The sequence below is a fragment of the Asterias rubens genome, chromosome 12 (genome assembly GCF_902459465.1).
Source record: "Asterias rubens chromosome 12, eAstRub1.3, whole genome shotgun sequence".
Lineage (NCBI taxonomy): Eukaryota > Metazoa > Echinodermata > Asteroidea > Forcipulatida > Asteriidae > Asterias > Asterias rubens.
In genome coordinates, this window is record NC_047073.1 from 13,612,627 (window position 1) to 13,635,703 (window position 23,077).

At 37.1% G+C, this 23,077-nt stretch overlaps 1 protein-coding gene across 1 annotated transcript; it reads left to right on the forward strand.

Annotated features, from left to right (window-relative positions):
- The first annotated feature begins 98 nt into the window (after window positions 1-98).
- LOC117297516 (receptor-type tyrosine-protein phosphatase alpha-like) lies at window positions 99-21,450 on the forward strand. Its single transcript, XM_033780600.1, has 25 exons — window positions 99-217; window positions 1,191-1,502; window positions 2,256-2,558; window positions 3,945-4,171; window positions 4,667-4,736; window positions 5,198-5,304; window positions 5,996-6,200; window positions 6,916-7,012; window positions 7,480-7,577; window positions 8,198-8,451; window positions 9,066-9,153; window positions 9,424-9,500; window positions 10,162-10,198; window positions 10,481-10,578; window positions 11,066-11,185; window positions 12,319-12,467; window positions 13,272-13,407; window positions 14,237-14,365; window positions 14,784-14,883; window positions 16,590-16,666; window positions 17,193-17,327; window positions 18,730-18,858; window positions 19,299-19,450; window positions 19,931-20,066; window positions 21,155-21,450. The coding sequence occupies exons 1-25, from the start codon at window positions 139-141 to the stop codon at window positions 21,239-21,241; spliced, it is 3,402 nt and encodes a 1,133-aa protein (XP_033636491.1). The 5' UTR covers window positions 99-138; the 3' UTR covers window positions 21,242-21,450.
- Window positions 21,451-23,077: the final 1,627 nt, after the last annotated feature.

Genomic DNA, 23,077 nt, shown 5'->3' on the forward strand with positions numbered 1-23,077 from the left:
TTCAGTATCTAAGCAACTTTTGAAAGGAGAACACAAGAAAGTATACAATTCTAGCTTGTGTTCAAACATTTTTGGGACCACTTTGGTCCAACGCAAACATCTCAGTATTTGTCCAGTCTCGAGCCACTTTCTACGTACATGGTTTATATCATGCCTGTATATCAGGGAATGTTTGGTCCCGAGTCCTCCGCATCTGAAATTACTCTGGATGTTACAGGTATGTCTGTATAATTATATTATATAAATTATATATTCATTGATTCAGTGTACAGTGCACAGCGCCTGTAAGAGCCTATCCTCTCGGCCATTTTGGGAGTCAAAATGTACACGAAGGAATTGACTCACAAAGTTGTGGAAATGGTAGACGTGCATTGTTCGGAGGTGCAGCTAGCATTGTGCAATGGATCAATATAAAAATGTGTACTATTTACCAAATTTTATGATTTGTTAATTCATTCCTTAAACCATCTCAGCTCCCTGATGGGGTGTATGCAGCCTGTGCAACATCAATATGCGCTACTCGGCTAAAACAATCACAAGAACTATCCCTGCCCTTACAGGTACCCATTTATCCCTGGGTGTCGAAAAGCAATTATAGTTAAGTGTCTTGCTCAGGGAAACAAGTGTCACGACCTGGATTTGAACCCACACTCTGCTTAACAGAAGCACCAGAGCTTGAGTTCGGTGCTCTAATCCACTCGGCCACGACACCCTTTGTTTTGTTATATTAAGCTCTCATGGCAGTTTTATCGCTATTTAAAACCTTTATTTTTTATTCTTATTGTTATATATTTCTTGTCATGAAACAAAGGATACATCATAAGTGGACTTAATCACTGTAGCTAGTTGCAAGCCTGAGGAAACATGCGAAGGATGATTGCTACGTGAAACAGAAACACTGGGGTTAACCCAGGCTGCTTTTCCACGATAAGTCTTCTGGGTTATTTTACATGCACTACCAATCCTAGCTCCCTGGACAAAGCAATTATGTAGCATCTTGCTCTGGTACACAAGTGCTACTACCAAGACTCAAACCCTTATTCTGCTGATCAGAAATGCAGCGCGCGAGTCCGTTCACAATACAGCTTATCAGCTGCAAGTAAGCTCTCAACACAACATGCCTAGCAGCCGCTGATATGTTTTTCAACGAGACATTCATACTGGTACGTTTTTTTTCATCACCTGCCTAGACCCAAACCCCGTGACCCTAACTGTGACGACTGAGAGTCCATCGCAGATTCTTATTGCATGGGATCCAATATGTGGAGCTATTGACTACAAAGTGGACTACGTACTGAAAACCTTAGACAACTGTGAATCGTATGAAATAACACCATCATCAGTGTACACCTCCCCGCCAGATTGCCCCTGCAACTCAACATCAGTTTCTATATCAGGTCTTCATGCTTACTCTACTTACGTCGTAAGAGTTCAAGTTCAAGTAGTTGGCAGCTCTTCGTATGGGCGAGAGGCAACGGTGGAAGTTACCACTGATATGTCAGGTAATATGTCACCACAAGAGCACCGCTTTTTTAAAAAGGCGCTGAACATATCAAAAGATGTATTAGCATAAAGACTTATTTGGTAACGGGCAACGGAGAGCTGTTGATAGTATAAAACATTGTGAGAAACGGCTCCCTCTGGAGTAACGTAGTTTTTGAGAAAGAAGTAATTTCTCACTAAAATATTTGAATCTGAGAAAGACATCTGGAAGCATACACATTGTACTCAATGTGTTTATTGGAGAAGATTGACTCCGTACGTCTGTATTCATAGGAAGTCGTTGTTATTATTTCGTTAATTTGATATCGCCGAAACATCACAAGGCCAGACATCCACTTCAAGGTGCGGGCTGAACTTAACTGATTTGGGCAGGGTTACCCCCACTTCAGTGTAGGAATAGGTGTCATCCACTAGGAGCCTAAATAGTAGAGCAAGTTGCCTTGCGAACAGTTTTACCACCGTTTTACCACAACCTCAAAGTTATGCACAACCAGTCCTTGATTTGTCTGACCATTTGCCCTGAACCTGACAAGGTTTATCTGTCTAAGTGGTATAGTGAGAAACAGAGAAAGTTACCCATTCACGTTTCACTATTACTGTGCATTTACAAGTAAATAGGTAACCGGCTCTCGGATTACTAGTAGAAACCTTGATCGACTGCCAGAGTCTGTTTGGCTTGTGGATGGGTTTACAAGAACCTAGAATGGCACTCTTCGTTTTATTTACTTATTGCAATACATTGTTTACTATAGAGCCAACTGCTGCTCCAACTGATTTGATGAGTTTTTCTGACACCAGCACCAGTCTGAGTTTCTCTTGGAGCGAGCCACCATGTGGAGATCGAGGTGGTATCATCACTGGGTACACATATAAGCTGACTCAAGTAGGCTCAATGATGCCTGACAATGTAGAAGGCCTGACCGATAGCTCAAACAGAATGGTGATGATTAGTGGTTTAATACCATACACTGATTACAGCTTCCAAGTTGCAGCCAACACCAGTCAGGGTATGGGGCCGCTTAGCAGCAGTCTTAACTCAAGAACGGCAGAAGGAGGTTTGTATAGGCCTTACATTAAATTCGCCCGGTATACCCTTACCCTCAGAAAGTCAATGGTATTCAATGGTAAACCGATATGGTATCCATTGGTAACGAATGGTATCTATTGTTTTCATGGTAATGTTGTTCTTTATGGGTTTTAAATGGTATAACTATTTTACCATTTGTGACTAATGGTGTTTTCATTCAAGTGAATGGTTTCCCAACGGTGTGTCCAATGGTAGTGTAATTGTACTGAACGACAGCCTAGTATTCGATATAACATAATCCAACTGAATCCATTTCCAATTTTTTCAATACGGTACGAAAAATTCAAAAAAGCAATTTTGTTGATGAGATTTTCTCCCTGAGACAATCCTTTAATCCTGAAGAAAGACAACAATTTCAAACTGATCATCCTCTCCATTCTATTAACCATACATTGTTAAACATGACTGATATTGACATATGAAACAATCTGACCACCTGGGTTTTTCTAGAGTACAATTCATGCATGCAATATTACAATCAAAATTGATAGAGTCTACAGACAAATCTTATTAGAATGGCAGTACAGTTACATGTACTCTGACACTGGACATTTGACACTCACCATTGTCCAGCGATTGTCAATGTTGCTTTTTCGATATTGGCATTTTGACATTCAACTAAATTTGTACGGTGTGAATGTCTACCTTTTGTACATCGATATTGGACATTGGATATTCACATAGGTTTGTATTGTACAGCGAATGTTGATATACACTGTGCAATCCTATGTGAATGTCCAATGGTCAACATCAAAACTAACTTCACCGTCATCTTGTTAGATTGGTTTATTTCATTAAATTCGGTGCCCTCAAGTCAAATAACAAGAATGTTACAATCAAAAGTCCTGCCAAAAGAAATTCCCGGATAAACAAAGTAAAAATTTAAGACAATCTTCAATTTGTAGAGTCGGTCTAATCAATGTACATCTCTTGTATTTTAGTTACCATATCCTGCAAAAAATATTAAAATAAAGTAAAACATATAAATACATTTGTATATGATAATATGCTTTTCCAATTTGCTATTCTTTGATAATAAGTGTTACTTTGTAAAATATGTTGTGCTTGTTGAAAGCACTAGATTTCATTGTTTGCAATTTAAATAAGGGAATCAATGTGCAGTGAAGAGGTTTTCAACTAGTGGTTTAAATCCAACGAGGCTTGGTTCTTGATAATTTTACCGAGACGAAGTCGAGGTAAATTATCAAGAACCAGGCCTCGGCGGGTTTAACCACTAATTTATACACACCCACGTGACGCGCTCTCCACCAATAGGAATAGCGAAACTGTCTGAGGTATTTATGAATGGACTTTGGTGAAGAGTGTTTTGAAATAATTATTTCGTTCGTCACAGTTCCTCCTGCACCGATGAACTTGATGGTAAGGAGCGCTGATGAGAGTTCGATAACGGTAGAGTGGACGGAACCAAATCCTCCACATGGAATTATACTCAACTTTGATATCTCTTACTGGCCATCCATGGAAGATGAAACATCAGCAACCATAAGGAGAGACATTGGTGTGACGTCATTGAGCTATCGCATAGAGGGCCTTATGACAAATGTCAATTACTCAATCAAGGTTAGTCTGTGTATTTAATTACCTTGATTTTGAGTTGAACAAAGACAAAATTACTACAATTTGCATTGCAAATGCAGTTTTTGTCAGGTTGCTTGTTCATCTTTAGGTGCTTAAAACAACCTAAATGTACTTATAGAAAGTTGAAGAATATAACTGTTTGGAGGCGACCATTTCTAATTAATTTCAATTTATTTGAATAACAAAAGAGTGTTTATTTTGAGTTATACCACCCAAATCCACAACGCTTTTGCAAATAAAATAACTAAACATCCAAATGTGTTGTGGTGTTTTATTTTAGTTATGGTGAATATCTTTTTCAAGGATATGGATAAATTATTGCAAATACAAACTTTCCCCTTGTCAATTTGTCACATGAGTCTTGTAACGTTTCTCATAAAGGTTCGAAAATTAACAATGTGCGAATTTAACAGGTGACCATTGTCTCTAATTATCTCATACTTTTAAGCAATATATTTCCCTGTTGTTTATGTTTAGGTTCGTGCCAAGACGTCTGCCGGTAACGGTTCCTGGAGTGCTGCAGCTAGTGGCACAGCACGAATTGGTGGTAAGAATTCGTGACAAGTAAAATGTTTAACAACCCCTGGATAATTTAACTTGAAGTCAATGTTTATCAATATTAGTGAAGCCAGTGGTTTAGAGCATTGGACTGACGCGCCGGTGTTTCTGAACGGCAGAGTATTGGTTTGAGTCCGGTCTTGACACTTGGTCCATGAGAAAGATACTTTAATAGTTCTGTCGTTCTGATAACCATGGGTCCCCAAGATAAATAGTGCGTAGTAGGAGTGAACCATAGTGTTCACAAAGCAAACCCTTGTTTAAAAGTTTCCTCAGACCTGTGAGCTACAGTGATGATAAATACTGATGAGCATCCGTGGTGTATTACCATACAACAATTAGATATGTAAACAATTGATAAATAAGTATTAAACACAAAAATACACGAAGTTAATAATTTTATTTTCTCGTTTGATCATGACTGGCTTGATAATCCTGATTGCTCCATAGTTCCTGGTCCAGTCGAGAATCTTCGGTCGACGGATCAAACTGAAATGTCAGTTACCTTGCAATGGGATCCACCGTTGAACCCAAATGGGCAAATCATGAACTACATCGTATGTATAATCGAACTTTTCGTGTTTTAAGTTTCATACCTTGTTTAACAAATATCTTGGCCTAAACTGTTTTACAAACACTCGTCAGTACTTAAGGTCGCTAAGTTAACTCTGAAATAAACATATATGATGTAGGCCTATACCGTTACGGGAAATGTGCATTTAAAAAAAGGGGTTAAAAGGGCAGATCCTTTTCTTCAGACAACTTACACCTGTTTTCTTAATGTAATTCCTTTTGTAATTAGTGAACTTATTGGATCATACACAAACCGGTGGTGCTGCTTAACTCCCAAAGCAAGAAGTACTTTTTAATTTAACACTCGCTCACTAAAAAGGATGTATCAACTTTCCGAGTTTTTGAAATTCTTTAATTGAAGCTTAATTTCCTGTTATGTAATAACTGTTTGCACCAGGTTATGAGAATATGCTGCTCACTGTGAGGCATATACAAATCGAACAAATCACTTTATTTTCATTTTATTAAAATAAATTTTTGTGAAGTTAAAATCTAGCCTTTAGTGATACAAAAATTGTTTCAAAATACGTTTTCATTGTGGTTGTTAACGTTCTAAATATCGTTCAGTTTATTTTGGGCAATATAAAATATCACACTAAATTATCATGGATCGTATTTGAAATAGAGATGGACACGAGTTAAACTTCCTCTCAATTTCAAACACACTGACTATAGGTGGAGTACAGAGCTGTGGAGAAACGTCACCAGGCGGACTTTACTGCAGATACTGCGTACATGAATAAGGAACTAGGAAATGAGTTACAGGCTACAATAACCAATCTCGAACCAACAACTGGATATGAGTTGAAGATTTCAGCACAAAACCAAATGTTCACCAGCGATGCAGCAGTACTCGAAGTATTTACTAAACCACGGGAAAGTAAGAAAATACTTATTCTTTATGGGACTCGCTAACGAGTAATTCAACCATTGTCCCAAGATGAACGTTCAATTACTCTTACAAGTTCAGTTATTGTAAAGGTTATTCAGCAACTGAACAATCTTACTTGGAGTTCGACTGTACACAAATTATATATAATTTAATGGGGTGCAAAACAGAAGCCATGCAACTGTTATATATAGCTGCCGTGTAACTAAGAATCACACCCAAGTTTACGATACAACCAGAAAGCGGCAGCCAGGGGATAACAGTGAGGGGTTCAGTTGATGTTTGAACGTATAGGCTAGTACCGTTTGAAGATGATCAGAGCATACCGATCGAAACTTTGAGTCGTTAACCACCGGCTCTTTTCATACCAACATTAAACTAAAAAGAGGTGTTTACGAAGGTGTTACCGCAAACCTTAATAAACCTTTACCAACGCTGTCACCATATTGGTCATGTTCCCTGTTTCCATTAAACATGAATGCTAACATTCATTGCTCAAACATGGCGCCAGATTACTGGTTCGTCCAGCCTCAGTTTGGTAACAATGAGTTGGATTGGAGTAAAAAATTAAGATGGCCACACCATGAAAAAGGTCTGAAGGAGTTGCGACATGATATCACTGTTGTAGCGCATTGGGCGTCACTGGGTACAGACAGGACCGTTACAATAAAAAGAAGCCACTATGTCTTTAATATATTCATTACAGCTACGGCGAAGAAACCACAAGGCTCATCTGTAGGAATAATTGTTGGAGCCTTGATAGCAGTGATTGTCATTGTCGTCATCATCATGTTCTTAAGAAGGTAATGTACATAGGGCAGAGCTGTTTATTGAGAGAGTTGCGACATGAAGGGACCAGCTTTCTTTGGTCAAGTGGTTGCTGGACGCCATGTTGTCTCCAAATGCAGCACAAACCAATGGGAAGTATTAAATCAATGCAAAATAAGTTTGGGGTCGCGAACTTAAGTCTCACTCTCTTTTCAACTTAATCTTTGAGTAAGAGAGAGTAATTTTTATTCTCAGGATATTTCTCTTAGTACGGGGAGCGTGGCTCCGACCAAACCCGTAGTTGTTGCTGTATAGAGCCACAAGAACTTTAGTTCGGTGCGCTAAAAAAACGTCCAGCCATGAACGATATTTATTGTACCATCACACGTTGGGAACACGACAAGTTTTTAAACGTAAAAAATGTATGCATACAAAAATGTTGGTAACCTCATTTTTACCAATTACTGTCTAAACTTTTGTAATTCCTACTGTGCATGTTTAGGAAGAGGAATTTTGGACGATCAAGAAAGTCAAATGATGGTACTCGAGGAATACAACTGGCAGACACATCACTTCATGCAAATGACTATTTTGCACCAGGTAAAGTTGATTTCTTGTTCAATTAACTTGCAACCAATGATATCGTCTGGGAGGGTTTTCGTTGCCAATTTTTGAATTGAGCTTTATGAAACAATTTGGAGGAATTTGGACTGTGGGACTTTGAAAACTCTCTTTTTGTATACCTCGTATAAACAAGAATCGGAGATGCTGAATTATGTATTTGATTAAAACTGCAAAAGCATGGGTGTTACAATATGACACCATGGGTGCTGTCACATATAGATAGAGAGAACAATCAAAACTGACATCATATGGTTCTAAAATAAAACTTATCTTATTTTGTTGGTGGAATTTACTCTTATTTTAACGCCCTATTTATGTAACTTTTTATTCCTTTTCGGTATCTATATGTTACAATATAGCCTTATATGGTATCATTTTTAACACCCCAGATTTTGAAGTGTTTACACGTGAAAATTACTGTACATAAACAGCAATAACCTTTCCTCAAGAAAGTGTACAACTTCATTCAAAAGCGTCATAGATTTTTGCTTTGTCATTATAAATGTAAGTTTAGATATTGCTTTATCATTATAAACGTATACTAGTTTGAATGAGTTTGAATGAATTTTTAAGTTGTGCTGTTTTTACCTGCGCAGTGAATGGAGATGCGTCATCGGTGAGTGTTGAACCTTCTGTACTCACCCCCTCTGCATCGTTGATATCCCGTGCACCAACTAGTCCTACACCCACTGGTACACCTTCGCTAACCCAGAACCCCACTGAGCAACCTCCAGAGCCCAAACAGTTACCATTCACAAATCCACCACCGGTTCGTATTGAAGAACTTGAGGAGTATATTCAGATGAAGAAATCGGCGGCCGCTGATAAAGGCTTTGAAGCTGATTACAAGGTAAGTATACAAGGGGTTTGGGAAACGCAGGGGTGCGTTTTGGTGGTCGTCACCAATAACTGTTTCGGTCATTGGATGGCTAGTGGTTAACCAACGGTAATTTTAACATAAACTTTATTGGTTACATAGCACCCTGAAAGATATTGTAGACGCTCAAAAAGTTGTTATTAATAATAACGACAACACAATCATGATCATCTGGCTATATCGGTTGTACAAATCGCTCTGGGAATGCTAAAAAAAAGACCCATTCTTTTTGGTCTGGCAACTTACACCTGTTATGTCCAAGTATCTGCTGTTCTAAAATTGTGAAACTAATTGTAAACTCTTATGGTACGAAATAAATTAATTCAGTTTCATAAAAGTTATCTAAATTGTATTTATTATTATGATATCCTATAACGTGTCCATAACATGTATTATCTCAAGAGTGGACAAAGGATATAAAAAAGGGGGAAAATCTAATCCAATTTGAGATTGTTTCCTAACATAATTCGCTCTTGTTTGAATCTTATGTAGGGAGAGAATGAGTCAAAATAATTATTATGTTAAGTTTTTCTTAGTTTCAAGAACTTGGTTCTAAAAGTTTTGACTCTTCTTTATTTTATTTCTAGACTCTTCCTGAGGGTCAGTTACATCCCTGGACTGTAGCAAGAAAACCAGAAAACAAGTCTAAGAACCGATACGCTAACGTCATCGCTTGTAAGGAATCTGCTGTATATTCTTCCTCTAACAGAATGTTTTCACATACTTAGTATTGTTTGAAGCTTTGCATGTTGTTGATAAATGAGAAGAAACTATAAATAAATATCAAACTTGCGGATACAACCGTTTGTAAATCTCTTTGGTGAGAATGTTGGCTCTGAAACCGTTATTATGGTCTCACAATTCGTTATTACAGATTATGGATCCAGAATACTAAAGATGATAATGTCAATGTTATTCAATGATTGTTTGTATTTTTATTTACAGATGACTACTGCCGTGTTGTGCTGGAGCCGTTGGAAAATAAACCTCACTCAGACTACATTAATGCTTGCTACATCGATGTAAGTATCACATCTATTGTTCAACTTGTATTGTGCACCATTTTCTTGTCAAGATATACGATTTAGAAAATTTGAGAAAATGGGGAACTTTTTGGTGCGCTAGGTGGCAGCAGACTTACCAGGTAAAAACCATTGTTCTCGGCAATATGTGCATGCTCAGAACTACGTAAGTAATTGAAATTTACCCGGTAAGTCTGCTGCCACCTAGCGTTGAAAAGTCTCCCGTTTAATTATCTGCTGAAACTACTTGGCAAACTTATGTCCTTTTTAATGGCATGACGTTACGACCCTGGTGTTTGTCTTGGAAACTGAAGGATATAAGAATTGTTTGTCTGGAGACTGCTGAAGACGGATTGTCCACCGGTTCATTTTGTTACCACATTTACTCAAAAGAGCGAGAAAGAGATTACCGCAGATTTCATTTATCGAGCTGAAACCACAAGGGAAACTGGCTTGATAAATTCCAAATAATTTGAGAATGACAAAAAAAATACTGACTAGAGCAGTATTTAAACCAATGACCTTCGGTTTAACGTACTGGCCCTCTCCCAACTGAGATTTTTGTAAATATCTTTTGGGTGCCAGTCAGAAGCCATACAACCGAATCTCTTATATCATACCTACGAATGACTTTAATTTGGATTTTGTTTGATCTCTGCAGGGATACAAGGCAAAAGACAAGTACATAGCCAGCCAAGGTAAAACAGTATTACTTCGCATTATTGGAAAGCTCCAATAAAGAATTGTTGACACAAAATCTCAGGAAGTTACATCATTTTCAGTGATGGAGTGTTTGCAATTAGTTACTTACGTACTTAAGGTTACGGATAAGCAGTTAATTTGCTGTATGAATTCAGCAGTCATACTGGTTTGTGCATGATCCAATTAAGTCTATTGTTTAAAAAACCAATTACATGGAGATAACAGGTGTAAGTTGCCAGAAGAAAATGATGTGTCTTTTTATCCTGTTTCGTCACTAGGACCAAACAAAGAATCCATCAAAGATATTTGGAGAATGATTTGGCAGCTGAAAGTGGATAAAATCGTCATGCTGACCAACCCAGTAGAAGAAGGCAAGGTAACTTTAAATTAATGTTACCCACTTTAAGACACAGGACACTATTGGTAATTGTCAAAGACCAGTCTTCTCACTCGGAGTATCTCAACATATGCATAAAATAACAAACCTGTGAAAATTTGAGCTCAATATTGGTCGTCGAAGTCGCTAGATACCTATGAAAGAAAAAACACCCTTGTCACATGAAGTTGTGTGCTTTCAGATGCTTGATTTCGAAACCTCATAATCTAATTTTGAGGTCTCGAAATCCAATTTGTGTGAAATTACTTGTTTCTCAAACCATACACTGCTAACCCACATCGGCTTAGGTAAAACCAAAATTACTAATCCTTATCTCCGATGCAAATTTAACATCTATTTAAGGAATCCTTTACTGAAGTTTTTGATTTTGTTTTAGCAGCTGCGTTTCATCTCCTTTAAAACTGACAATAAATTATGATTGCTCTGTGTTTGCCCTCTTTTTGTAACAATTTGCAATAACTTACAGATGAAGTGTCTTCAGTACTGGGTCGACAACGGGGCTTCTGAATACACAGGCATTTTTGTGACAACAGTCAAGAAAGATGTGTTCCGCGACTATACAGTCCGTATCTTCAGCATCAATGAGGTTTGATTTTTATTTAACGGGCAGATACTAATTAGGGAGTAAAAGTGAGAGGACCCAGTCTTCACTGCGCGGTAATGACCGGGTTGGTGGCTGGCGCTGTTAACGGACCGAGCCGGAGGCGAGGGCCGTTAACAGCTCCAGCCACCAACCAAGGTTGGAGGGTCGTGGCCAGTCCTTTATCGCACGGCCACAACCCTGTCGGTTTGAAGAACTCGTCGCTACCCTTTTGTTCCCTTAAAAAATAACAATGACTTCTGGTTGATTGTGCAGCTGCTCAACTATTATGTTATTTTAACGCTGCGTATAAACGTGTGACCAGGGCGCAACTCCCAATCGGCAAACAATTTGGATAAATTAAAAATTAAAAATATCAAGACAAACCGAAAACAGCATTGTTATTCTGTGATCCAAATTGGTCTTTGTGTTTTTATGATTATGTGTAAAAGCTCGGTACTAAGTACTATTCTCTCCATGTTGTTTCTCATTCATTCGTAGTATTTTAGGATATTGACTTGTTTCATTATTTTGCACTCAAGAGTGGATCTTTGTTTGGCTATGTTATATCCCCTCTTATTTTTGTATTTTGTTAATTTAACACATCATTATCGACTGATGAAGAACGCTTAAAGGCAGTGGACACTATTGGTAATTACTCAAAATAATTATTAGCGTAAAACTTTTCTTGGTGACGAGTAATGGGGAGAGGTTCATGGTATAAAACATTGTGAGAAATGGCTCCCTCTGAAGTGCCATAATTTTCGAGAAAGAAGTAATTTTCCACGAATTTGATTTCGAGACCTCAAGTTTAGAACTTGAGGTCCCGAAATCAACTATCTAAACGCACACAACTTCGTGTGACAAGGGTATTTTTTCTTTCATTATTATCTCACAAGTTTGATGACCGATTGAGCTCAAATATTCACAGGTTTGTTATTTTATGCATATGTTGAGATACACTAACTGTGAAGGCTGGTCTTTGACAATTACCAGTGTCCACTGGTCTAATAGTGTCCACTGCCTTTAAGCATTCAAACATTGGTGACGATTTTCCTTCACACAAACTCTAAAACACAAAATAGGCTACTTAAGTTTATAAGTCCATCGCTAACAAAGAGTTTTGAATTTTCACATAGGTTGGGAAGGACAAACTTCGGGTCGTGACACATTTTCACTACACCACATGGCCTGATATGAAACCACCAGAATATCCAACTCCATTACTCAACTTCCTACGTGTGGTCAACACAACAAAGAACACTGGACGCACCGTCATACATTGCAGGTACAGTGTATGCATGATGCCTTTCAGGCTCCAATAAATCCAGAAACTAACCAACGTGGTTAGATTGCAGGACCTGGGGTGGATTTCACAAAGGTAGTCCTAACTTAGGACTAGTTCTAGGCAATGTTAAGAGATAGGAGCAGTCCTAAGTTAGGACCAGTAACTCATCCTAACTTAGGACTGGTCCTATCTCTTAGCATTGCCTAGGACTAGTCCTAAGTTAGGACTACCTTTGTGAAATCCATCCCTGACTTTTAATCACTAGGTTGTAGGTTCGAATCCCCATGCAAGCTAACCTCTGATTAAACAATGACTAGATTAAATACTTTCGTCTGGAAACTGAATTACAATTTCTTGATTTGTGCAATTCGTAATCATAGACGTTAAACCAATGTTTGTATGGGAGAGACTGATGTTGCCAGCTTGGTGTTTACATCACCCTTCGTGGGACAAACAAACAAACAAACAAACAAACAAACAAACAAACAAACAAACAATTATCGAACAACAAATGCGTCTTCTGAAGTTTGCGTTTTCTTTTCAGAGAACATCAGCTGTCCAGTCTCACTTTGTCATTCGTACAGTCTCTTAATAAAGACAACTTTGTATTGTACATGAATCTCATGCAATTCTGAACAAGTATTATAATTTTGGTAATTGCCAAATCGTATGATACAAATGTACCATGTTTTTCCCTGTTTTTCTCACTGTGTTGAGCTAAACTTGTTGAAAGAATACCAATAAGGAGATTTTGGATATTCTCATTTTTACCTTTTTAAATCCTATGGTTGATTTTGTTATAAGTGCCGGAGTTGGTCGAACGGGAACCTACATCACTCTGGACGCCATGTTGGAACAGATGAAAGAAGAAGGACAGATTGAAGTTCTTAGCTTCATCAATCAGATGAGACATAGACGTATCAAGTCAGTCCAAACAGTGGTACGTCAAGAATTAAAAAAAAAATACCCAAAGCACTGAATTTGGTTTCTTTAGGTTATTTCAATGGGTCGTACGGGAAACTTAATAACAACCATGTGTTCAGATTGAAGTTCTTTTTGAAGTTCTGCTCAGAACTCTGAAGTTTTATTCTTTCGGTTATTTCAATGGGTTGTTACTGGAAACTGAATAACAACTATGAGCTCAGATTCAAGTTCTTTTTGAAGTTCTGCTCAGAACTCCAAGGTCCTTAGTGCAACTGCTCCTGTATATTTTGGAGCTTCTATAAATGGGTTTAAAGGCAGTGGACACTATTGGTAATTACTCAAAATAATTATTAGCACAAAAACTTACTTGATAAAAAGGTAATGGGGAGAGGTTGGTAGTATAAAACATTGTGAAAAACGGCTCCCCCTGAGGTGGAGTAGTTTTCGAGAAAGAAGTAATTTAAAACGAATTTGATATCGAGACCTCAAGTTTAGAACTTGAGCTCTCGAAATCAAGCATCTGAACGCACACAACTCTGTGTGCCAAGGGTGTTTTTTCTTTCATTATTACCTCGCAACTTCGACGACCGATTGAGCTCAAATTTTCACAGGTTTGTTATTTTATGCATATATTATGTTGAGATACAGCAAGTGAAAAGACTGGTCTTTGACAATTACCAATAGTGTCCAATGTCTTTAATTGATCAAGAGTGGTCTTAGAACATTCTCTTTTTAAGTAAATTTGGTTTAGATTTGTTTTATATTACATGTTTTTCATTTAGGCTGATGAGCTTTTGATCATTACTTGAACAAAATATTAAATGTATTTTTTCCCCCAATTTTAGGAGCAATATGAGTTCCTTTATGACGCCATTCTCGAGGCCTACTTGAGCAATGATACAACGTACCATGTCACAGAATACCGGCGTAAACTAACAGCTCTGAAGAAGTCAGGCATGGAACAACAATTTAAGGTGCTCACTAAATTGATATTGCAAGCTTCCTGCATCAATAAACACTCTTTTTTTCGTCCGCTAATAAAATAGATTACTCTAAAAAATATTGTTGTACATTTGCAAAAAGGGCAATTTATGTTAACAGCATCAAACACTTTTGGGTAAGAATTTACCCTGATCTGCGGCCCGTGGGGAACTGACCAATTTCTGAGAGTTTGAAAGGTAAACATTACTTATTAACTATACTTTCCGATTCAGCCTGACTCTAAATTGATCAGCCCGCCCCCCCCCCCCAGCGGGAGAACCATTCGTTTTTGTAAAATTGATACAAGGAGAAGGGGTTTATTGGCATCCCAAACTAGAGCCTTCAGTTTCAGGTTAACAACAATATTATCAATAAAATGCTGGCAACATTTGTTCTTTTACCTGTTTTTAGATTCTAGAAAAGCTAAGTTCTAAACTTCCCTTTAGAAGGAGCGAGTCCGGAAAGCTGCTGGAGAATGTGGCAAAGAACAGGTTCCCAGACTTTGTGCCACGTGAGTGATTTTTCAATACGGGAATCAATGTGTGGCAAAGAGGTTTTCAACTAGTGGTTTAATCCCAAGAGGCCTGGTTCTTGATAATTTTACCGAGACGAATTGTGCTATGCGCGTTGCGCGTATCGCGTGATGTGGCACAACACTGTCCTGGTATGGCCGTTGCTCTCGACGAATAGGAATGAAGAAACTGTCAAATAAGCTCGCGTGTCACGCCCATGTTGTTAACACTTTTTACTGTGCATTAACAAAGGTGTCTGCACACCCACGTGACGCGCTCTCCACCAATAGGAATAGCGAAACTGTCTGAGGTATTTATGAATCTTCAATTAAAGTGACATTTGCCTCAGGATTGGTAAAAATACAAAACATTATTGTTTACATCAGTCTGACAGCTTACTGATTATGAAGTTCATTGGAACATGATTTCAGTGAAATTTTTATCTTTATTTGAAAAAATGTATCTGAAAATGTGAAACAAACAAAAACAATCGCTGATTTCGGTTGTTATTCAGTGTGTTTAAATGCTGAAGCCATGGTTTAAAGGGACACGTTGCATTGAAAAGCGCTTGAAACCGTTTGTTATTAAATCAATAGGGTTAGAAAGATGTTGTAAAAGTAGAATACAATGATCCACACAAACATGCCTCGAAAGTGCGTGGTTTTCCTCTTACCTTGCGATCTAAAACGATCGGCCATTTTATGGAGTCAAAAACTTTACTCCACAAAAACGCGTGCTGTTTTAGTTCACAACGTACAAAGGAAAACCGTGCAATTTCGAGGCATATTAATTTTGTGTGGATCGTTGTATTTTACTTAAAACATCTTTCTAACCATAGTTATAGGAAAAGTCTTCATTAAGGAGAAAAAGGCTGTAAAACATCATTTGCCTATGACAACATAACACTTGTTATCTCAATGTAATTCCTTTTATGAAGTGTTCCCCTTATGATCAGAATATGAGTCAATCCATTATTTCATTGCATTGGTAGGCTATTTATAAATAGGGAATCACTTTAAAGGATTCGGGTACTTTTTCAAAATGTCCACAGACTTACATTTAACTTACAGGGTTTGAAGATAATGATAGTGGAAAGCTTCCCTTCAAATGTTACTAACTAAGGTTGTGTAGTTTTTGAGAAATGAGTAAAACAAGTCATAAAATAATTTTGGTCTCGTGAGACCAACATTATTTTAGCATGTAAAATCCCCTTAACCAGTTATGATATTATACCAAAACCATAGCATAACTGGTTAATACGTTTTTGACATGCTAAAACTGAGACGAAAATTATTACTTTTACTCATTTCTCAAAAACTACAGCACCTCAGTAAGTAAAATTTCAAGGGAAGCTTTCTACTATCATAATCTTCAAACTGTGTAAGTTTAATGTAAATCTGTGGACATTGTGTTTTTTGTTAGGAAAAAGTACATAGACCCTTTTAGATCAGCCACTTCCTTTATGCATACAGGAAATTAACTTCATTGATTACTGTGAATTGAAACCCACGACCTTTGCAATTCTAGAGCGGTGTCTTACCAACTAGACCACCGAGATTGCCCGGTACCAATAGAGACTGTTCGAATTCAAAAATTTTCATCTTGTATGTATTTCTGAGCATGGATTTACCTGGTATATGTCTGCAGCAATGTCCCCAAAAGTATCATAATATTAAGTTAAAATGTAGTTTCTTACAATCTACAGCCGATCGTTCAAGGCCATATCTGATGACGATGACCAGCGACGAGGATACCAACTACATCAATGGGACCTATCTACCGGTGAGTAATAAAACTGTTCATGTCTCATGAATATTCAAACATTTTTGACAAGTTAAAGTTTACAGTTTTGCAGAATCTCTGAGGGACATATTTCCCTATATGTATGCTTGCGAATCTACATTAAAGCCACAGAAACAAAATTAGAAATTCACAGATTTACAAATAACTTAAAGGATTTACAGAAGGTCATGGTAAAAGACTTCTCTTGAAATATTATTCCATGAAATGCTTTACTTTTTGAGAAAACATTTAAACAATATAAAGTCTCGATATCGAGAATCACGGATTTATTTTAAACACATGTCTTGACAAGGCGAAACGTGCGGAAACAAGGGTGTGTTTTCCCGTTATTTTCTCCCGACTCCGATGACCAATTGGGCCTAAATTTTCACAGGTTTGTTAATTTATATATAAGTTGTGATACACGAAGTGTGGGGCGTTGGACAATACTGTTTACCGAAAGTGTCCAATGGCTTTAAAATAAATTACATTATTGACATGTAAATTATTTTCATTTTAAAAATAGGGCTACCGAAAGAGGAACAGGTACATTGCTACCCAGATGCCTACACCAAACACCATAGGGGACATCTGGCGTCTGGTGTATGACCACAAATCAACCTGTATTGTCATGCTCAACCAGTTTGATAAAGACGATGAGGTAAACAAACAAAAAATCGGTTGGGGAATGGGGATGTAGCAAAACATTAAGCTTCAAAGCTTGTTTTCAAAGTTATCTGCATGCATGCGAATAAAGAGGGAACTTTCTACTGTTGATATACTGTAAAGGCACTGGACATTTTCAATCAATCAATCAATCAATCAGAGGGAAGTTATAGAGCGCTAAAATCAACCAAAGACAGTTGGATGAAATTAATTTTATTACGGAATGGAAAACATTTTAGGAGTTTCTTGAAAATGTGAATTGTGTTATCATCCTTGATGTGGTTAGGGTTTTCCATTCTTTTGGTCCAAAACAGGAGAGTGGGCGATCTTGACACAGCATGGGTTCTGGGCACGATAAACAGATGGGAAGAGTATTTTTTCAAAATGAAGCTTTTGTCACTAATATATGTGTTTTGATGAGTGGAATGTGAATAAACAGTTAACTAAGGTTTAAAAAAATCAGTTCTTATGTTATTTAGTAGACCCCGACCCGAGAGGGCGCTGTTCGTGACGTCAGTCGAGGCAGACTTTGCCTATAATGCGTAGAGTAAACACAATTGCAAAGTACATGTACGGACCAAGTCGTGAGTTTGTACGTTTCAAAAAAACATTGGGGTTTTTTTCCGGCAATGCCGACCAGGTGTATTGCTGCTGAATGCAGAAAAACACTTTTTGAAACGTACCAACTCACGACTTGGACGTACATGTACTTTGCACGTGTGTTTACTATACGCATTGCAGGAAAAGTCTGCCTCGATTGACGTCACAAAAGGGGTAGGCGGAGTCAGCCCCCAAACAACTTTATATATGTTTTATATAATAATCATGACAAACAATTACTAAGAAAATTGTTTTATTGTTCGTAAGCATATACTCTTATGTTGAAAGAAACAAAATTATATTTCCAGGTGATTTTAAGCTGTCTACATTGTGGTTGTTGCTGTAGTAGTTACTCAAAACATATTAGCATGAAAACGTACTAGGTAACGAGCAGCGGGAGAGCTTTCGATAGTATACAACAATTACAAACCACTCCCTCCATACAACTATTGTAGTTTTTGAGAAAGAAGTAATTTCTCACAAACAAATGTGAATCTGAGAATTACTTTAGGCCTGAAGCCTAAAAATGCTTTTCCATCAATCAGGTTTAACAAACGAAACTACCAATACCAGTTTTATCTCATCCTTTTTTTGTTTTATTTAAACAAACCCGGTTATAAGTTTTTCCTGAAGACAATCAGAGCATACCGATTGAAACGTTGAGTCGTTTTTTTTCAGAACGGACACATACTCAAAAGAGATACTCACATATTGTTACCGCAAACCTCTGTTGGGTATTCTTCCACCTTGCAAAGTTTCAAATCCTACCCGGTAATAATTAATTATTTTTTCTTTAGACCATGGTCCAGTACTGGCCAGAGGCAGGACCGATGGAGTTTGGTCCCCTGGTCGTTGAGGTGCTAGAGACCAATGAATACACCGGAGTCATCGGCCACTCATTCACACTGAGGAATCAAAACTCTAAGGTAAAAATTAACAAAATAAAACCCGACCTATAGCTTTATCTTTTATTAATGGACACTTAATAATAATAATAATAACAACCGTATTTCTATAGCGCCTAACACCTCCAAAAGAAAGTCTCTAAGCACTTTTAAGGCAGTGGTCACTAGGCCTGTTAGTAATTACTCAAAGTACTTGGTAACGAGTAATGGGGAGATGTTAATACTAGTATAAAACATTGTCTCCCTCTGAAGTTTTCGAGAAAGAAGTAATTTTTGAATGCTAGGATGCAGCAAAGTTTATAAGGTAAATTACCATTGTATGCGTAGATCTGGGCATGCCCACATAACCGAGAACGATGGATTTTCCTGGTAAGTCTGCTGCCACCTAGCGTCTCAAACGTTCCCCCATTGGTTCCAGTCTCTTCAATAACTTTAAGCGATTCTAATGGGGCTTTTTTCAGCTTGACCCTCCACGGACCGTCTGCCAGTTTCAGTATCTAGACTGGCCATGTGATCAAGATGTGCCAAGCTCATGGGATGGCTTGCTGACGCTCTTCCAACTCACTGAAAAGTGGAACAAGACTGAAGAAGGACCCATCGTCGTCCACTGCATGTAAATATACATTATACACGCACTTTAATCAATACATTAATGGTTTGTCAAATCCAAAAGCTCACACTCTTTGAGTCTTCGACCTAAAAGAACTCTCCATGAAGTTTCATGTAAAACTGCTCCACTTAGTAACAGTCCAGTCCCCTACTTCAACAGACTTATCAACAACTCTATCATTGTAACTTTGTGTATTTTTGTGTGCATTTTAGAATATTGGTGTGATTTTGTGCATTTGTATTTCCTAATTACCTCTCTGTTTTATTTATACGGTTTTCAAATAAACTTTTTGTATTCCTTTTAATTTTCAATGTACACTGTTTTGTAGATCAGCCAGTAGGCTGCAATGAGCAGTTCTTTTTAATAAACCACAATAGCAATAAAATAATGATAATAATATACACTTTACACGACTTTAGTCAATAAAATGATGATAGTAAATTGATTATCATTGATATCCTATACTCTGTTCTTACCGAATAGGGATGGCCTCGGTTGTTCGGCTGCATTTTGTGCCCTGATGACTCTTCTTGAGAAGTTCAAACAAGAAATGGTCGTCGATGTATTTCGAGAGGTCCTTCAACTCCGATCGGTTAACCCCAACATGATGTACTCGTTGGTAAGTCCAACTCAAACTGCACGTTATAAATTGAATACTTAATGGGCAGGTACACTATTGGTAATTACTCAGAACAAACTTGTATTAATTTAAAAACTGACTTGGTGTAACGAGCATTGGAGAGCTGTTGATAGTATAAAACATTATGTGAAACGACTCCCTCTGAAGTAACGTAGTTTTTGAGAAAGAGGTAACTCACTAAAATATTATAAAAGACCTCTAGCTAGAAGTCTTTTATTCCTATCTGAAAGCACACAAATTCGTCCAACAAAGGTGTTTATTCTTTCATCATTTTCTCGCAACTTCGATGACCAATTGAGCCCAAATTTTCACAGGCTTGTTATTTTATTCTTATGACCCAATTACCAAACGTGTACAGTGCCAGAATGAGGTAGCAAAATATGTCTAGGCACAAAGGAGGTATTAATAACAAAATATTCAAACTACATTATCGTATTTTGTAACAAATTATTATACAAAAACTGTAAATGCATGTCGGTCAACACAAGGTCAGAAGCCCATTTTCAACGGTGAGGGCTTCACTGGAGCCATAAAAAATACAGAAAAAATACAAATACAGACACACAAAAAATCTAACAGAGAGAAGCTATCTAGAGTGTGTTTTGGTGGCCGGGCCAAAACAGTTATAGACGACACCCATGAGAACGCAACCTATATATATATTACAGTGATGTTGTGAAGTTTGTATTGATACCAATTTTTACAAATTGAATATACCAAACAGTGTCCATGGCTAGCTTTGATGTTTCATGATGCTTTAATGTTGTAAAGAATGTCACAACAATAAAATGAAAACTATTTGTCCCATTGCGCATTTTTTTTAAATAAAGAAGTTTCCCGAACACCTGAACAACCTCCGCGGTAGGAGAACTAAGGAAGACAGTTTGTAAGAACAAACTCTACCTGGCAAGTATCACATGGTGTTACCGCAAACCAAATGTATAACGTTGATTTGAGTTATAAGCTGGAACTTGCCTCACTTGTAAATGATGTTGTTTTAAAAAAAACTTTGAAAACCAAACAAATGGTGATAAAAACATGAATTCCATATCATTGTTATGTACTAGGAACATTATGAAATGTGCTATGATGTCATCCGAGAACACATGAACAACTTATCAGACAACAGCATCTACGAGAACCTAAATGGTTAAGAGGTGAAGAAGACATCCGAGTTGCCCTTCGGCCAACATGAGCTGCTGAGAGGTCTCCAAAGTTGTAAGAAACATGTAATGAGTAATTGATATAGCGCCCTCTGTTGACTAGTTGTGTTCACAATATCGTGTCTCAGCCTGAACATCTGACGTCACACCTTGAGGCTCGTGAATTACTACGCCAGAGATCTGCCTTGATCCTAGGTCAACCCCGTCCATAATCACCTTTGACCTCGCATTCATTTCGGATGGAGATTCGCAGTCAATCATACGTACATACATATACATTATAAAAACAAATGCACGCTGCTGCATAATGCAGACGACCGAAAGTGCAGCTGCCAAACATCACCTCGGACCAAAGCTTCCAAACTGCATGTTTATACAATAAAATCGTTGTAATGACTTCACTTGGTTCTGTAAAACCAATACCTGTCTTTTGTATAAAGACAGGGGACCAGTCTAATTGTATTGTAGCTTATGGCATCCATCTTTGATGTTTTACAGTAAATAGTTATTAACAGGGGTCAAATTCCTTTTGGTACACTCATTTTCCAATAGATAAAGTCCTCATATGAGAAATGAGAAGAAAAATTACAGGTCTCTAACCTTGCGTTAAAAAAGTGTAATTTTTGGGCAAAGCTCCATTAAAAAAAAGAGGCTAAACTGAAACATCATTTTCATCTGATAACTAACACCTGTTATCTTTAAATTTCTTTTCCAAACATGGACGTATACTTAAATCATGCAGATTAGCTGCTCGTCTATTAAGTTTAATCACCGGACACGTGAAAAGATGTATCGTAAGCTTTCAGATTGTTTTTATATATCTTTTTAAGAACCGACAGTGAATAGGAACGAACAAAATATACTGAAATATTTTGTCTGATTTGTTTTCTGATATTATAAACGTAGTGTAACAAACTTATTTTAAGAAAAACAGTGTAATTTTGAAATTATTAATACACAGAAAACTATAAATATGTATTTACATAAGTATAAGAATTGCCGGTATGCATAATGTTTTTGTTTGTTTATAATATATCCAGTGAGTATAGAGAGAAAGAACGAACTGAAAGAACTGAAATATTTTGTTTTTGTTTGATATTCTTTTTTGACGTTTTAAACGAATGGTTACATGTTTATTCAAGGAATCAAAATACATTGTTTATTTTGGAATTATTATTACACAGAAAACTATAAATAATATGCGTACTTTTGTAGTTACAAAGTATAACAGTTACCGGTAGGCCTTATGCTTTTGTTTTTGTTTGTGTAAATTATATCCAGTGAGTAAGAGCGAAAGGATGAACTTAAGTTACTGAATTTTTTTTTTATTGTCTGATATTCTTTTTTGATGTTATAAACGTATGGTTATATTTTTATAGGAAACAAAACACGTGTATATTTGAAATTATTCTAACACTGAAAGCTACAATATTTAGCGTATTATCCAGCGAGTAAGAGAGTAAGAACGAACAACTAAACGTTACTGAAATATTTTGTAATTGTTGGATATTTTTTTTTACCTTTTAAACATATGGTTACGTATTGTTCAAGGAATCAAAGTATGTATATTTTGAAATTATTACTACACAGAAAACTATAGATAATATGCGTTTTTTGTAATTTACCAAAAAAAAGAGTTATCGGTTGCATTTTGTTTCTTCACAGAATTGAATGATATTTTTTGAAAACCGTGTTTTATAGTTTCTCGCGATGTGAACTTCGTTTGAGAACCTTCCACTGCTTTAACGTATGAAGGAAACAAAATATCACTTTATCACCAAACGCTCGAACAGACGCGAGACTTGCATATGGGTCAACACTGTATTA

Bases quoted from the DNA above. Each gene is read 5' to 3' on its own strand.
- LOC117297516 (XM_033780600.1), top strand. From the start codon at position 139: ATGGTTTATATCATGCCTGTATATCAGGGAATGTTTGGTCCCGAGTCC. The intron at 4,172-4,666 runs GTTAGTCTGTGT...GTTTATGTTTAG, and splicing joins ATGTCAATTACTCAATCAAG to GTTCGTGCCAAGACGTCTGC. The intron at 9,501-10,161 runs GTAAGTATCACA...TGATCTCTGCAG, and splicing joins TTAATGCTTGCTACATCGAT to GGATACAAGGCAAAAGACAA.